Source organism: Vombatus ursinus, unplaced genomic scaffold, assembly GCF_900497805.2.
Source record: "Vombatus ursinus unplaced genomic scaffold, bare-nosed wombat genome assembly UNPS02013931.1, whole genome shotgun sequence".
Lineage (NCBI taxonomy): Eukaryota > Metazoa > Chordata > Mammalia > Diprotodontia > Vombatidae > Vombatus > Vombatus ursinus.
In genome coordinates, this window is record NW_020953709.1 from 2,284,190 (window position 1) to 2,302,164 (window position 17,975).

The 17,975-nt window shown below is 37.3% G+C and overlaps 1 protein-coding gene across 1 annotated transcript in view; it reads right to left on the reverse strand.

Annotated features, from left to right (window-relative positions):
• LOC114040715 (mucin-5AC-like) overlaps nt 1–17,975 on the reverse strand; it is a 37,028-nt gene that overhangs the window by 614 nt on the left and 18,439 nt on the right. The window contains exons 3-4 of the mRNA XM_027858861.1: nt 7,650–8,038; nt 2,702–2,747 (exon numbers count right to left, since the gene is read on the reverse strand). Of these exons, the coding sequence (XP_027714662.1) occupies nt 2,702–2,747; nt 7,650–8,038 (435 nt within the window). The remainder of the gene's footprint in view (nt 1–2,701; nt 2,748–7,649; nt 8,039–17,975) is intronic.

Here is a 17,975-nt window from a genome sequence, read left to right on the forward strand (position 1 = left end):
ATGTGTGTGTGTGTGTGTGTTTATGTGTGTGTGTTGTAAAAGTAAAGAATGAGAAAAGAAGTGAGAGATTTTAAAGAAGGAATTGGAAAAAGAATACAGAAGTTAGTACAGGAGGTATAAAACTTTACTCATGTAATAGATGCCTTGAAAATTAGATCGGACAAAACAGGGATTAAGGACTCCATGAGATAACAAGGAATACTAGTACAAAATAATAAGACTGGGGAAAAAAATCAGAAAATGTAAAGTATTTCCTATCCAAAACAACTGACCTAAAAAATAGGTCAAGGTGAGATAATTGAGTAATCATCAGATTACCCAAAAACCTTAACCATAAAAAAACCCAAAAAACAACCAAACACCCTAAATCTAGATACAATATTTCAAGAAATGATGAGTGAAAAATTGCCCATATCTATTAGAACCAGAGAGCAAAGGGAAAATAGAAATAATATCCTAGTAGCTTCATGGAAGAAAGTCCAAAATAAAACTCCCAGGAATACCATAGCCCAAATCCATAGTTTTCAGTTAAAAATAAAACTCCTTAAAGCAAACATAAAGGAAGAATCTAAGTACCAAGAAACCACACAGTTAGGCTCCTAGAGTCTCATGGAGGGGGTAAGGAAGTCAGAGGGCCTGGAAAAAGTCTTTTTCTCTTTTGATGATCTTAAGAGAAAAAAGAAAAAGGAAAAAGAAAAAGATGTACCAGGGAGGAGAGAGAGAGGGAGTGGAACTTATCTTGAATAATTGTGGTAAAGAAGACCCTACAGTGGAGCACACAGTAAGGTGAGCTTACCACACGGCCCCACTTTCATCTGAAGCAGACAAAAGAGGTTTGAAACACACACACGCACACACACAGTCTAGTATAGAAATACGTTAAGGTGAATAGAGAATCGGTAGGGGACAGGGAAAGGGGGATTAAAAGAGAAGGTACATACGGAAGGAATTAGTCATAAAATATAAATGATTATCAAAAAACCTAAGGTCTTGGCAACTGGTCCCATCACTTTCTGGCAAACAGAGGGAAAAAATGTCAGATTTTATATTTTTGGGTTCAAAGATCACTGCAGATGGTGACTGCCACCATGAAATAAAAAGACACCTTTTCCTTGGAAGAAAGCTATGGCTAATCTGGACAACATACTAAAAAGCAGAGATATCATTTTGCCAACAAAGGTCCATATAGTGAAAGCTATGGTTTTTCCAGTAGTACTATATGGCTGTGAGAGTTGGATTATAAGAAAAACTGAATGCCACAGAACTGACACTTTTGAATTGTGGTGAGGATAAGATTTTTGAGAGTCCCTTGGACAGCAAGGAGGTCGTATCAGTCAATAATTAAATTAATTCAAGCTATTCACTAGAAGTCAAATACTGAAGCTCATTGGAAAAGATCCTGATGTTGGGAAAGATTGAAGGCAAAAGGAAAAGAGCATGACTGACAGAGGATAAGATAGATAGTGTCATGAAAACAATGGTCATAAATCTGGACAAATTTTGAGAGATAGTGGAGGACAGAAGGGTCTGGAATGCTATGGGCCATGGAGTCACAACAGTCAGACATGACCAAACAACCCAGCAACAGCCACAGCAGCAACAAAAAGTCATAAACACAAACTCCAACTTTGGAGGGTGGAGGGTGAAGGGAAGAGTAAAAGGAAAGAAAGAGAGGTTAAGAATCTGGGATGGGGGGCTGGGAGAAGTGAAGAAAAGGAGAATAATTCAGTAGGAACAGATTGCATCGGATACAGATCGCTAGCACAGAACACATTATTCCATCAATGCTACTTGTCAAGAGGAGGACAAAAGGAAAAGAGGAAAAAGGACACAAGAATTGAATGGAGGAAAACACACAGTTAACAGTTATAAATATGGATGTGAATGGGGTGAACTCACCTGTAAAATGTAGAGGGGCAGTATAATGGTAGTAAAAAGCAAAATGCAACAGTGTGTCATTTACAAGAAATATTCCTACTAATAATAAGTATTAATATAGCACTTTAAGGTTTGCAAAGTGATTTACATTTGTTGTCAGTTTGGACTTACAATCTTGTAGAGTACCGGATATTAATACCATTTTACAGATGAAGAGTTTGAAATTGGGTGAAGTTAAATGATTTACTCACTTGAAACAGAGATATTGAAATGTAGTTAAAAATAAGAGACTGGAGAAAAATCTGTTATGCCTAAAGCAGCTATTGCTGTTGCTGCTGCTGCCTTTTTTGGGGGAAAAAAGCCAGATAGAGAGGGAAGGAGAGGGGGAACCAGGATCCAGGTTCTGAGCTTCCTTCTAAAGACCTTCTTGTTTAGTCAGACCATAAGCAAGAGGATCACGCAGGAGAGAAGTCTCTTAGCCCTTTCCCAGGCTCCAATCATAATCTAGCTGTGAGTATGGAAGACAGGGAGGAGGAGGCAGTGGGTTTTGTAGCATCTTAGACAAGAAACCTAGAGTAGGCGGCTAGCTAAGGGGCTAGGTTAGAGTTGATGGAGGACCTTCCCAGTATCTTCTACCTCCTGTTTCCCTTGGAGTTTGTGTGTGTGTGGGGTGTGTGTGTGTGTGTGTGTGGGGTGTGTGTGTATGTGTCTGTGTGTGTGGGGGGTGTGTGTGTATGTGTCTGTGTGTGTATGTGTGTGAGAGAGAGAGAGAGAAAGAGAGATCAGGCAAGGTGTTTCAGAACCCAAGAAGGGGCTCACTTGCCAGACTCTGTGCCTCAGCGCCGATGGTGAGAATCATAGTCACCTTCCTAGGGAAAAGAGTCATCATAATTATAATTAAAAAGGGAGGGAGCCATAAGATGATTGAACCACTTACTTGTTTGGCTGTAGTCAAGTCACACAAGTTATCTTTCTCCTCTTTCGTTTGAAGTGGGGTAGTGGCAGTGGTGGAGGATGAAGAGAGATTTTAAGTGAACGCTGCAAAAAACAAAAACAAAAAGAAAAAACACCTTGCTCAGGCTGCAATATATACTTTTATCCACAAGAGGGAGATACACACTCTCTGAATGTCATAGCCTCTAATGTTTAAGGGAAAAGTTAATTGCTTGGCAGGAAGTAGATTGTAAAACTATAATAGTTGATCTCAATCTGGACAAATCAAATGAATAAACAAGAAAGAAGTCAAGGACCTGAATAAAATTTTAGAAAAGTTAGCCACGATAAATCTTTGGCAATTATTAAACTGGAATGAAAAAGGTTATAAGAATTTCTCAGCTAAGCGTGTCAGTTTTACAAAAATTGAGCATATATTAGGGTATAAAACCTTCTAAACGATGCAGAAAATAAAAAAAATATATATTAAATATACCTTTTAGGGACCACAACACAATAAGAATTATAAAGGCTCTTTAAAGAAGTGATTGTAAATTTATCCGAGACTAAATAACTGTAATCCTAAAGAATTTATTGGTCATAAATTGTTTGGTTATAAAATGAATTAAAAAAAAAATCAAACCCTGGCATTCACTGGAATTCTCTTGGCCCTACAGAGGAGGTAAGCTGGTGAATATAAACATTCCTATCAGGCCCCCACCCCTATGGTTCAGCTAATCCTAATAGCTTTTGTAGTTCAGAAGCAGGGAGCCCTTAGAGTACAAGACAACAGGATTTTAGGGGTGTTGGACTGGCGTGAATATATCACAATTGCTTCATACATAATGCCTTGCACTGTTCTGAGCACAAAAAGCACTTAATAAAAATTTAGGTATTATGAAATTAAAAAAAAATTCATTGGTCAAAGAGCAAATTGTAGAAACAACAGAAAATTTTGTTGATGAAGTAGATAACATACTAAAACTTTTGAGATGCAACCAAATCAGTCTTTGGGGAAATTTTGTATCTTTAAATACTTTGATCAATGAAAATGAGAAAGAAAAAAACAGTGAATTAGATATATTACTTGAAAAAACCCCAACAAATTTTAATACAGTAAGTAAATATCAAAATTGAAATTATGAAATTAACTAAATTAAAATAAAAATAAACTAGCAAACATTCAATTGATAAATGAAACTAAAAGCTCTTATAAAAAAAAAACCTCCTCAATTAGGTATGCTATCAGCTATTTTGATTAAAAAAAAAGAGAGAACCAAATTTGTCAGTACTGAAAATATAAAAAGTGAAATCACAAGAAATAAATGAGAAACAAAGGAAATTATTAGAACATATTTTTACCTAATTGTATGTCAGCAAAACAGACAATTTAAATGAAGTAGATGAACATCTAAAGACCTCAAAATGGTGAGATTTACAGAACAAGAAAGAAATTTTAAATAATCTAATCTCAGAAAAAGAAGTTGAATAAACAATAAATAAGTACTGAAAGAGGAAAAATCCTAGGACCAGATGGATTTATAATTAAATTATATCAAACATTCAAAGAACAGTTAATTCAATATTATATAAATATTTTACAAAAATATAAGAAGACGGGATCCTACTAATTTACTTCCATGATCCAAATATCATTTTGATATAGGCAGATACAAATCAAAGAAAGAAAACTGTAGATCAGTATCTCTCATGAATATGGGTACAAATTTTTTAATCAAATTAACCAAAGGTTTATCTGTTTTATTGGCTTTTTCATAAAACCAGCTCTTAGTTTTATTTATTAGTTCGATAGTTTTCTTAATTTCAATTTTATTAATCTCTCCTTTCATTTTCAGAATTTCTAATTTGGTATTTAATTGGGGATTTAAAATTTATTCTTTTTCTAGCTTTTTTAGTTGTATACCCAATTGATTGATCTCTTCTTTCTCTATTTTATTCATGTATGCATTTAGAGATACAATACTTCCCTAAGAAAGCTGCATCCCATAAGTTTTGGTATGTTGTCTCATTATTGTCATTCTCTTGGTTGAAGTTATTGATTGTTTCTGTGATTTGTTGTTTGACCCACTCATTCTTTAGGATTAGATTGTTTAGTTGCCAATTATTTTTCAGTCTATCTTTCCATGGCCCTTTATTACATGTAATTTTTATTGCATCATGATCTGAAAAGGATGCATTTAATATTTCTGCCTTTCTGCACTGGATTGTGAGGTTTTTATGCCCTAGTACGTGGTCGATTTTTGTGTAGGTGCCATGTGCCATGGAGAAAAAGGTATATTCCTTTCTGTCCCCATTCAGTTTTCTCCAGAGGTCAATCATATTTAACTTTTCTAAAATTCTATCGATCTCCTTAATTTCTTTCTTGTTTATTTTGTGGTTAGATTTATCTGGTTCAGAGAGGGGGAGATTGAGGTCCCTCACCAGTATAGTTTTGCTGTCTATTCCTTTCTGTAACTCCCTGAACTTCTCCTCTAAGAATTTGGATGCTATACTACTTGGTGCATATATGTTTAGTAATGATATCACTTCATTGTCTATGGTACCTTATAGCAGGATGTAGTTTCCTTCCTTATTTCTTTTAATAAGATCTATTTTTGCTTTTGCTTTGTCTAAGATCAGGATTGCTACCCCTGTTTTTTTTTTTTTTTTTTTTACTTCAGCTGAAGTATAATATATTCTACTCCAGCCTTTTACCTTTAGTGTGTGTGTATCCCTCTGCTTCAAATGTGTTTCTTGTTGTAAACAACATATTGTAGGATTATGGTTCTTAATCCACTCTGCTGATTCTTCTTTATGGGAGAGTTCATCTCATTTACATTCATAGTTATGATTACTATCTGTGTCTTTCTTTCCATCCTATTCCCTCCCCCTCATTTACGTTTTTCTCTCTCCTTTCTCCCTTTCCCTCCTCACTAGAGTTTTGCTTTTGACTACCACCTCCCTTAGTCTGCCCTCCTTCTATTAACTCCCTCCCTTTTCTTCCCCTTTACCCTTACTGCTTCTTCTCTCCCTTCAATCTATCCCCTCTCTTTTCTTTCCCCTTTCCTCTCCTACTTCCTATAGGTTAAGTCAGATTTCTATACCTAACTGATTATGGTATTCCCTCTTTGAACCAAATCTGCTGAGAATAAGGTTCAAACAATGTTCATCTCCGTCCCTTCTTTGCCTCTATAGTATTAGGTTTTTGTGCCTTTTCATGTGATATAATTTACCCTTGTACTGCCTCCTCCTTTCCTCTTCTCCCAGAACAATCCCTTTTCACCACTTAATTAGATTTTTTATTATCACATCAAAGTCAGCTTATACCCATGCCCTCTGTCTAAGTATACCCCCTTTTAAATATCATAATAACATTAAAGTTCTCAAGAGTTACAAGTGTCATCTTCCCTTGTAGGAATGTTTGCTCTTATTAATAACATGTTTTTTTTTTTTTTCTTTCCTGTTTACCCTTTTATGCCTCTCTCTAGTCTTGTATTTGAAGGTCAGATTTTCTCTTGAGCTCTGGTCTTCTCATCAGGAAGGTTTGGAAGTCCTCTATTTCATTGAATGTCCATCTCCTTCCCTGAAAGATTATGCTTAGTTTCTCTGAGTAGTTGATCCTTGGTTGTAATCCAAACTCCTTTGCCTTACGGAATATCATATTCTATGCCCTCTGATCTTTTAGTGTAGAAGTTACAAGGTCCTGTGTAATCCTGACTGTGGCTCTATGACATTTAAATACTTTCTTTCTGGCTGCTTGCAGTATTTTCTCTTTGATCTGGTAATTTTGGAATTTGGCTATGATATTCCTTGGCATTTTCAACTTGGGATCTCTTTCAGGTGATCAGTGTATTCTTTCAATCACTATTTTACCCTCTGGTTCTAGGACCTGAGGGCAGTTTTCTTTGATGATTTCCTGAAGGATGTTTTTTCATCATGGTTTTCAGGTATACCAATAATTTCTAAATTGTCCTGGATCTATTTTCCAGGTCAGTTGTTTTACCAATGAGGTATTTTACGTTTTCTTGTATTTTTCATTCTTTTGTTTTTATTTGACTGATTCTTGATTTCTTATAAAGTCCATAGCTTCCACTTGCCCTATTCTAATTTTCAATGAGTTGTTTTCTTTATTAGATTTTGTATCTCCTTTTCCATTTGACTCATTTTACTTTTTAAGGAGTTCTCTTCAATGAGTTTTTGTGCCTCTTTTTCCATTTGGTCAATTCTACTTTTTAAAGAGTTGTTTTCTTCAGTATACTTTTTTTTTCCCATTTGGTCAATCATATTTTTAAGGACTTGTTTTCTACAGTTAATTTTTGTCCTTCTTTTCCCTGGCTATTGACTCTCTTTTGCATACCTCTCATTTCTTTTCCCAGTTTTTTTTTTTAAGTGAGGCAATTGGGCTTAAGTGACTTGTCCAAGGTCACACAGCTAGTACGTGGCAAGTGTTTGGTCTGAGGCCAGATTTGAACTCAGGTCCTCCTGATTTCAGGGCCTGTGCTCTATCCACTGCACCATCTAGCTGCCCCCCAATTTTTCTTCTACCTCTCTTATTTGACTTTTAAAATTCTTCTTGAGCTCTTCCAAGAAGGCTTTTTGGGCTTAAGACCAGTTCATATTCCCCCTTGAGGTTTTGAATGTGGGTATATTGACAACGTTGCCCTCTTCTGAATTTGTGCCTTGCTCTCCCCCGTCTCCACAATAAGAATCTCTGGTCTTTGTCTATTTCTGCTCTTTGCTCATGGTGTTTGCCTATTTCCTGACTTTAAGAAAAAAAAAAGTTGAGCTCTCTTGACGGAGCGAAGGGGGAACTTACCCAAGCTTCTCCTCCTGCTCACCCAGGCCTGGCGCTCGAATACTCGGCTCCCGCTCGCCCGGGCCTGGCGCTCGAATACTCGGCTCCCACTCGCCTGGGCCTTGCGTAGAGATGTTTTGCTGCTGGACGACGTCTGTCAGCCTGGAGCTTTGCCTCCCGGTGCTGCGCTTCCCAGAGTTGTGCTGAGGCACTAGGTGATTGGGCTGATGGAGAACACTGTTGCTCGTGGCGGTTTTCTGAGCTGGAGTCTTCTGGTTCCCCTGCCCATATTGAGGCTTGTGAGGGGGGCGTCCTGGTGTTGGTGCTTGCTCGGTCTACCACCTTGGGTCTTAGGATCCCCCCTCGGTGTGCTGAGGTGGGGCTTGCTGCTGCCTTGCTGGGATTCCTCCCATCTTGTACTGCTCCCCCTCCCTCGGAGTGAGAGGGGCATTTCCTGTTAATCTCCCACGTTTCATGGGCTACGAGACTGCTGCACCCTGTCTTTCTGCTGGCTCAGGGTTTTTCCTGGGTTGATATTTTCTGGGAGGTCAATGACGGAGGGTGAGAGCAACTTACTTCTCACTCTGCCGTCTTGGCTCCCAAAAGCAGCAGAGGGGTACAAATATTTTAAATAAAATACTGCAGCATAAAATATAGCAAGTACAGCAACATTGACATGAAGATTATACACTGTGACCAGGTAAGATTTATACCAAGAATGAATGATTGGTTCAAATAAAATCTACAAACATAAAAGAGTATATTAATAACAAAATAGTAAAAATTATATAATAATATCACTCAATATATGTAGAAAAAATTTTTAAAAATATAATGCTCATTTAAAAAAAGCTACAAAGTTTAGAAATAAATGGACCTTTCCTTAATATGATAAATAGTATCTGTCTAAAATTGAGAGCCAACATTATATGTAATGAAATTAATTTTTAGGCCTTTCCAGTAATATCAAGGAAGAAATAATGATGTGTGATATCACCACTACTATATGATAATGGTGTTAGAAATGCTAGATAGAGTGCTAAGACAAGAAAAAAAATGGATGGAATAAGCACGAAGAAGAAACAAAATTATTGTTTTTTTTTTCAATAATGTGATAGTCCACTTAGAGAGTCAACTAAAAAAATAGAAACAATAACTTAAGCAAAGTGGTAGGACATAAAATTCTGCAACAAATCATTAGCCACTCAATACATTGCCAACAAAACAGGAAGAGATAAAAAGAAAAATTTCGTTAAGAATAATTACAAAAATGTATAAAACATTTGGGAATCTGTCTAATAAGACATGCACAGGAAACATTTGAATAAAACCATGAAATATTCTTTACGGAAATAAAGACAGACCTAAATAACTGGAGTGACAGTAACTTCTCATGTTTGGACCATGCCAATATAATAAAAATGATAATACTACCTCAGTTAATTTGTATATAGAGTGCCATAATAATCACACTGCCAAAGGATTTTTTTCTGATTGAAAAAAATAATAAAATTCATCTGGAGGAGCAAAATGTCAAGATTCCCAGCTATGGAAAAAAATGGTGTTGCAATTGAGATTTTAACAAAAGAGTAAACTGAGGCAGATCCCTGCGGAAGATGATATTTATTAGTAGGGGCATGCTACCTGTCAATAAATGGGTCCATGGCTTGCCCCAAAGACTCTGAATAAAAGGACAGCTCCCCTTATGTAGGGCTTGAGGAGTACAGAACAGAGAACAGAGCAGGGTAGATGACATCATGGTATTGAGGGCAACCTGACTGGTTACAAAGCTGAAGGGCAGGAAACAACCTGATTGGTTGGAAGTTTGGTAATGGGGGTTAGATTTTATTTGAACCAATCATTCATTCTTGGTATAAATCTTACCTGGTCACAGTGTATAATCTTCATGTCAATGTTAGCAGACCCCCTTTCTTCTCCCAGGAGACTAAGAAGTGGCCTTTGTTCAAGTCCAGGTGTGAGATAGTGGCCCAGACTTGTGGATGGCAAACCAGGCATCCTTGGATGGTAGCTAGGTGGGGTAAAGCTATCGGGCCTAGACTCCTTTGCTTTCTCACACATTACCCAGGGTTAGCAACATTCCTTGAGCAAGAGAGCCAGATTTTCAAATGTAGCCCATTACAAGCCAGCCGAATGCTGAGTTAGGTGCAGAGACAAAGAATCATGACGTAGGGAGTTACGGCACAAAAGCAGTTACCTGTAAATAGGATCAATGAGAAAATGACACAGGATCAATTTTAAGTTCAGTAGGAAGGAAGAACACATAGTAAGCAATAAAGGGAAGCAGCATAAGCATTTACATAGTGTGTACTGTGTGTCGGGCACTGTGCTTATAATCCTGCACAGTTATCTGATTGGATCCTTACAACAACTCTGGGAGGTAGGTACTGTTACAAGGCCCATTTTACAGGCGAAGAAACTGAAGCAAACAAATTAAGTGACTTGCCCTGAATCACAAGGCTTATTTTTTTCCCTCCTAGTAGTATTTTTTTTTTTTTTACCAATTACATGAAAAGATAGTTTTCAACATTATTTTTGTAAAATTTTGAGTTTCAAATTTTTCTCTTTCCCTTCTTTCCCTTTCCCCTCCCCAAGATAGCAAGCAATCTGATATAGGTTATACATGTATAATCATATTAAGCATATTTCCACATTTTAGTCATGTTGTGAAAGAAGAATCAGAATGAAAGAGAAAAACCACAAGAAAGAAAAAACAGAGAAAAAAAAAATGGAAACAGTATGTTTCAATCTGCATTTAGAATCCATAGTTCTTTCCCTGGATGTGGTTAGCATTTTCTGTTATGAGTCTTTTGGAATTGTCTTGGATCATTGTATTGCTGAGAAGAGCTAAGTCTACCACAGTTAATCATTGCACAGTGTTGCTGTTGCTGTGGACAGTGTTCTGGTTCTGCTCACTTCACTCAGCATCAGTTCATGTGAGTCTTTCCAGGTTTTTCTGAAATCTGACAAGACTTATTGTTAACTCAGGTCTTCCTGACATTAGGCCCAGCACTCTGCACACTGCATCACCAGCTGCTTCTATCTTAACAGATCTCAGAGTATTCTGCAAATAGTCATCATCAAAAGACTGCCTAAATGGGAAGCAGACCCCCTCAGCTCCCTCATACCTGCTCCCCCAAACCCTCAAGTTTGTAACAAAGCAGGTCATGATCCAGAAATCTTATGAGAATCTGTAATCAATGATTTCTTCCACTTTAGGACCAAATCAGAGGTCACACAGCCAGCATTTATTAAGCACTAACTACAAGAAAAGCAAAAGGTAATCCCTGCTCACAAGGAGCTCATAATCTAAAGGTCAGGTTGGAAGGCTGGAAAGGGGCTGCCAGCAAAGCTGTTTCTAGCGTGGATGGAACCCATGCTCAAGTGACTAGCAGTGGGCCAGAGATATTTGTAGCTTATAAAGCTCTGTGTCCAGTGCTCGAAAAAATACAGGAATGAATGGGTCCCATTGTGAGCTTAAGCAGGGCCATTTGCCCCACTTCACTCCAAAGTGTAGCTGGTGTTAGACCTTGACCTTATCAGAAAGCCTCTTTTTAGTGACTAAACCTAGAGAGGAGGATAAATGAAAGAAAACACTGCCTTTGTGTAATAATAATAGTGATAATAATAATAATAATAATGATAGCTAGCATTTATGTAGCATTTTAATGGTTGCAAAGCACTTTATATTTATATTTTCTCATTTCATCCCCACAATAACCTTGGGAACTTAAGTGCTATTATTATTTTACAGATGAAAATAAAACAAATATTTTATTTATAAAAAATAAAGTTTGGGGGCAGCTAAGTGGTGCAGTGGATAGAGCACTGGCCCTGGAGTCAGGAGGACCTGAGTTCAAATTTGACTTCCGACACATAGCACTTACTAGCTGTGTGACCCTGGGCGAGTCACTTAACCCCATTGCCTAGTCCCCCACCCCCCCAAAAAATAAAAAATTAAGTTTGTTTCCATTTTATAGATGAGGAAACTGAGGCAAAGGTTAAGTTACTTACTCAGAATCACACAACTAGTAACTGTGTGAGCCTGGGTGTGAATTCAGGTCTTCCTAATTCCAGGTCCATTATGCCACCTAGAAGCCTAAAAGTATTTATAAAAATTAAAAAAAGAGGCCCATCCAAAATTATTATAGATGTGGCTTCCACCCAAAGAAGGAACTAATAAATTCATAACAACTGCAAGCAGAAAGTCAAGGAGAAAAAGAAAGGATTTTCCACAAGTACAATAAGAATACCTAGAAAAAAATTAAGCAAGAAATTAAAAATGAAAGAAAAGGTTTGGAGGAGATTTAAAGGAGAATGAACAGCTTAGTGGAGAAGGTGGAAACCTGACCCAAGTTACAAACTCCCTGAAAATTAGAATAGATCAAACAGAAATAAATGCCTCCATGAGACAGTAAAGTTTAAACCCTCCCTCCCAGATACCTTGGTGGTCTACTTGAGACTTTCCTCTTTGTTGAAATCGAAACATCAATCAGACAATTTAAGATCTGACCATTTGTTCATCTTCAGATGCTTTTAATTTGATTATGATCATCTATATCTCTCAATTTTTTTTCTAAGAAATTGCCATAACAGTTGTTGCCACATACTTTGTTAAAATAATTGTGGAATAAGGAAAGAGACTGCGGGGCATTTAGGTGGCACAGTGGATAGAGCTCCAGTCTTGCAGTCAGGAGGACCTGAGTTCAAATCCGGCCTCAGACACTTGACACTTCCTAGCTGTGTGACCCTGGGCAAGTCACTTAACCCCAGTTGCCTCACCAAAAAGAAAAAAAGAGAGAGAGACTGCCAGCAAAGCCACTGCCAGCTCAGGGTGACCTTTCAGCACTAGAAATGAGACCCCGTAGCCTGCAAGGTTCTGTGTGTGGAGACAACAAAAGCAGAGGTTCCTTGGGAGATGACCGAGAGCCCTGGAGGGGGCAGCTGGTGGGATGCTGTAGTCCTTTGACCAGGGCTCTGAGGTCCCTAATGCTTTGTTCTGAGATATCACAGAAGGACTTGAAAAAAGTGCTCTGTACTTTAAAGATTCAGGGGAGCCAACTCCAGGAGGTAGAGGTTTGAGCAAGAACCCAGTGGATTTCTTGATCAAAGACCAAAGACCAAAGCAGGACCAAACAGGGCTACCTCCCCCGCCAGAACATAGCAGAGGGCAGAAAACTCTGGCACAAAACTCTAATTAAGGAATTGAACCTTAAAGAAAACACTGACTGATAATCTAAAATTTATACAAATCCAGAGATTACACAAAGAAGGAAAAAAGTAATTATGTAACAATTATAAATGGAAACTCAGAGGAAAATGCAGATTTTTCACAGACTACACGAATACCTGGATGAAATGGAGCCACAGATTTTAAATATAGAATAATAGCTCTGTATTTAAGGAGAATAAGTAGTTTAGAAGAGAAAGTTTTAAACTTTACTCAAGGGAAACTTACTCTGGAAAACTAGAGTAAACCAAACAAAAATCAATGACTCCATGAGACAGCAGTAAATAATGTAACAAAATCAAAAGATTGAAAAAAATATGATACCTGGTATCAAAAGTAACAGACCTGGAAAACAGGTCAAGGGGAGATAATTTAAGAATTAAGGGGTTCCCTGAAATCCATGATTAAAAATAAGAAGCCTTGACACCGTATTTCAAGAAATCATAAATGCTCACACCTATTAGAACGAGAGGGCAATGTGAAGATAGTAACGTTCTATCAATCACCTCCTGAAAGAACCTCTCGAAAGAAAAGTCTCAGAAATGTTTAAGCCAAAATCTAGAGCTCCCAGGTGAATGAAAAAATATTACAAGAATCCAAAGAATCAATCCAAGGACCAATAATAGCTATAATAATAGCTAACATTTATATAGTGTCTACTCTGTCTGCACCAGGGACTGTGCTAAGCACTTTTCAGATGTTATCTCATTTTATCCTCACAGGAACCCTGACAAGTAGGTGCTATCATCATGCCCATTTTACAGATGAGAAAACTGAGGCAAATAGAAGTTAAATGACTTCCCCAGGGTCACACAGTTAGTATTTGAGTCTAGATTTGAACTCATGTCTTTCTGACTCCAGGAACACACCCTATCCACTCTACCACCTAGTGTTCTCTGGAACCAAAAAACTACAGGTGGGATCACAAAAGACCTAGTAACTGAGCTCTTGGAATACAGTATTACAAAAGGCAAAAGAGATAGGCTTACAGTTATGAAAAAATTTACTCTGTAAACCCTCATCTTAGAGAGTGAATAATTCATCTTTACTGCAGTAGAAGACTTTTAAACATTCTAGTGAAAAGAGTAGAGCTAAGTAGAAACTTTGAAATAGAAAGACAAGACTGCAGAGAAACCTAGAAAAGTAAATTTATTTGGTCAATTGAAAGGGGCTATATGATGATGTAGTCGGTCAACAAGTATTTATTAGGCTCTTACTTTGTATCAGTCCCTATGCTAAGTGTTGTTGTTGGGCCACTTCAGTCGTGTCTGATTCGTTGTGACCCCATGTGGGGTTTTCTTGGCAAAGATACTGGACTGGTTTGCCATTTCCTTCTCCAGCTCATTTGACAGATTAGGAAACAGAGGCAAACAGGGTGAAGTGACTTGCCCAGGGTCACACAGCTAGTCAGTGTCTAAGGACAGATTTGAATTCAGTCTTCCTGACTCCAAGCCCAGAGCTCTCTCCACTGTGTCACCTAACTGCCCCACTGTGCTAAGTACTGGGAATATAAAGAAAGGCTAAAACTCTGCCTGACCTCTAGGAACTCACAGTTTAATAAGGGAGATAACATGTAAATAACTATGTACTCACAAGATTTCTACAGGACAAATTAAAACAACTTTGAAGTTTCGGTTCATACATAGACTGACAAAGATGGCAGAATGGAAAATTATCATTCTTACGGTGACTGTGAAAAAACAGACACACTGCTGTAGTGTTGAAACTGTCATTTGATCCACCATTCTAGAAAACAATTTGGAACTGTTGTTCCGGAATTACTAAATTCTGAATATTCTTTGACCCAGAGATACCATCACTAGCCCTGTTCCTCAAAGAAATCAAAGAAAGACGAAAAGAAATCATATGGACCAACATTTATAACAGTTCTTTTTTGTCATAGCAAAGACCTGGGTACCAATCAACTGGGGAGCGGCTGAACAAATTATGTTATATGAATGTAATAGAATAAATGTGTGGTAATAAATGATGAAAGATAGTTTCAGAGAAACCTGGGAACACTTGTTTGAACTGATGCATAATGAGAGGAGTAGAACCAGAACAATTTATACAAGAATACCAACTGTAAAGAAAAAAGTTTTGTAGTACTTAAAAATCTTTGATCAATGCAATCACTGAGGACAGTTGATTACGCATGCTACTCACATCCTGCCAGTGGTGGAATAGACTCAATATACATTTTTGAACATGAAAAAATGAGTGGATTGCTATGCTTATATTGTTTGTGTAAGTGTTTAGATTTGTGTGTTTTAATGGAGGGGAAGAGTTTAGAAGGAAGAGGAGAACTATTAAAATGACACCCCCCAAAAAAGTGGGAGGGAAGAGAAAAAAAGTCACTGAAGTATTTTTTTAAAAAAGTATACCCAAGAGGACAGAAGGAGGTGTGGCTCATGGGAACAAATTCCAAAATCTGAAATAGTTTTAGAAAGAAATTTGTTAGGTCATTTGGTAGTAAGAGAGAGCTAGAAAGAAGGGGTGGTTCTGTCTCCAAGTCTTTGTTATATAGAGTTCAGATAAGGGTGTAAGGGCATTTGCCTGATTGGCTTCATGTAGGCAGTAAGAAGTCTCCAAGAGAAAGGCAGTTTGAGACGTGTATCAGCTTATGCCAATTTAATTTGAGGAACCCAAAACACAAGCTTTGGGTGGTTCCAAACAAGCACTGAGTGGGATCTAACATTCCTTTCAACCATTCAACTTCCCGGGAGCATTCAGTCACACCAAACTCTATAGTAAGTTTTTTGGGTTTGATAATTTTCAATATTAATAAATGGTAAGTAATAATCCACAGAAGATAAGAGGGAAACAGAGAAGCAGGGCCGTGCTCAAAGTTAGATTTATTAAACCCTTTAAAAATAGCAAGATGTACAAAATAGAAATTCACAGTTTTAGACACATAGCTACACACGGTCATTTGAGTGGTTCTAGCAGTTAGAGGGGTCAGGCAAGATCATTTAGAAGGTAGCACTTATATATGGCTATAGATTCTAAAAGCTGCAGGAGAGGAGGGAAAGCTTCCTAAGCATCAGAAACAGCCTATGCAGAGGCACAGAGATGGGAGATAGGACCTGATATTCAAAGAGCCCTAGCGAGCGCAGTTTGAGAGCAGTGCTGGAGAGGCAGGCTAGATTGAGGTTGTGAAGTATTTTCAATACCAAGGAGAAGCTTGATCTGATTGTAGGATTAATAGGAAGCCGCTGGAGTTTTGTTATTAATTGGATACTTCCAGATGATATTGCCTTAACATATGTATGGTGCTTCTTACGTTAGAAACTGTAGCTTATTTTATTTTTCTATCTCCAATACTCCAGTACTATGCATTGTAATAAGAAACACTTAAAAGAATTTGTTAAATTGATTTTTAAATAGAAATTGCTTTCACATAGATTATATTATTTATTATTTGTACTTTATTCACTAGATGATTATCCAATAGGTGATTATTTCATAGATATTATTTGACAGATTACTTGGTAGATGGTTATTCTGTAGACGATTTGGTTTACCAAATGGGTTACCAAAGATGTGGTTCTTGATTTGTAACACAAATCACCTGGATTCTTTGCCGATATTCACACTGATAGCAATGGGAAACATTTAAGCAAAAGAAAACATTTATTGACAAATTAATAGTCTGACAATCTTTTAAATATTTTTTAATTTAGTATTTTATTTTTCCCTAGTTACATGTAAAAACAATTTTAACATTCATATTTAAAACTTTGAGTTCCAAATTCTCTCCCTTCCTCTCCCCACCCCCACACCCATTGAGAAGGCAAGCAATTCGATGTAGGTTATACATGTGTAGCCATGCAGAACACTTCCATAATAGTCATGTTGTGAAAGACTAACTATATTTCCCTCCATCCTTTTCCCCCTCCCCATTTATTTTATTTTCTCTCTACTTTCATCATGTCCCTCCTCAAAAGTATTTTGCTTCTGATTTTCTCCTTCCCCAATCTGCCCTCCCTTCTATCATCCACTCCCTTTTCTTATCCCCTTCCCTTCTAATTTCCCGTAGGGTAAGATTGATTTCTATACCCAATTGAATGTATATGTTATTCTCTCTTTGAGCCAATTCTTATGAGAGTAAGGTTCACTCACTCCCTCTCACCTCCCCCCCTTGCCCTCCACTGTAAAAGCTTTTTCTTCTTTTATGTGAGAAAATTTACCCCATTCTACCTCTCCCTTTCTCTTTCTCCCAGTACATTCCTCTCTCACCCCTTTAATTTTATTTTTTAGATATCATCCCTTCATATTCAAGTCATACCTGTGCCCTCTGTCTATACATATACTCCTAACTACCCTAATAATGAGAAAGGTCTTATGAGTTATAAATACCATCTTTCCATGTAGGAATGTAAATAGTTTATCTTTAATAAGTTCCTTATGATTTCTCTTTCCTGTTTACCTTTTCATGCTTCTCATGAATCTTATATTAGAAAGTAAAATTTTCTATTCAGCTCTGGTCTTTTCTCAAGAATACTTGAAATTCCTCTATCTCATTGCATGACCATTTTTTTCCCCTGAAGGATTATGCTCAGTTTTGCTGGGTAGGTGATTTTTGGTTGTAATCCTAGCTCCTTTGCCCTCTGGAATACCATGTTACAATCTCTCTTATCCTTTAATGTAGAAGCTGCTAAATCTTGTATTATCCTGGCTGTGGCTCCATGATACTTGAATTGTGTCTTTCTGACTGCTTGCAATATTTTCTTCTTGACCTGGGAACTCTGTAATTTGGCTATAATATTCTTGGCAGTTTTCATTTTGGGATCTCTTTCAGGAGGTGATTGGTTGATTCTTTCCATTTCTATTTTACCCTCTGGTTCTAGAATATCAGGGCAGTTTTCCTTGATAATCTCTTGAAAGATGATGTCCAGGCTCTTATTTTGATCTTGGCTTTCAGGTAGTCCAATAATTTTAAAACTATCTCTCCTGGATGTATTTTCCATGTCAGTTGTTTTCCCAATGAGATATTTCACATTATCTTCTATTTTTTCTTTCTTTTGGTTTTGCTTTACAATATCTTGATTTCTCATAAAGTCACTAACTTCCATGTGCTCCATTATAATTTTTTTTTGTGTGTTTTTTTTTTTTTTTAGG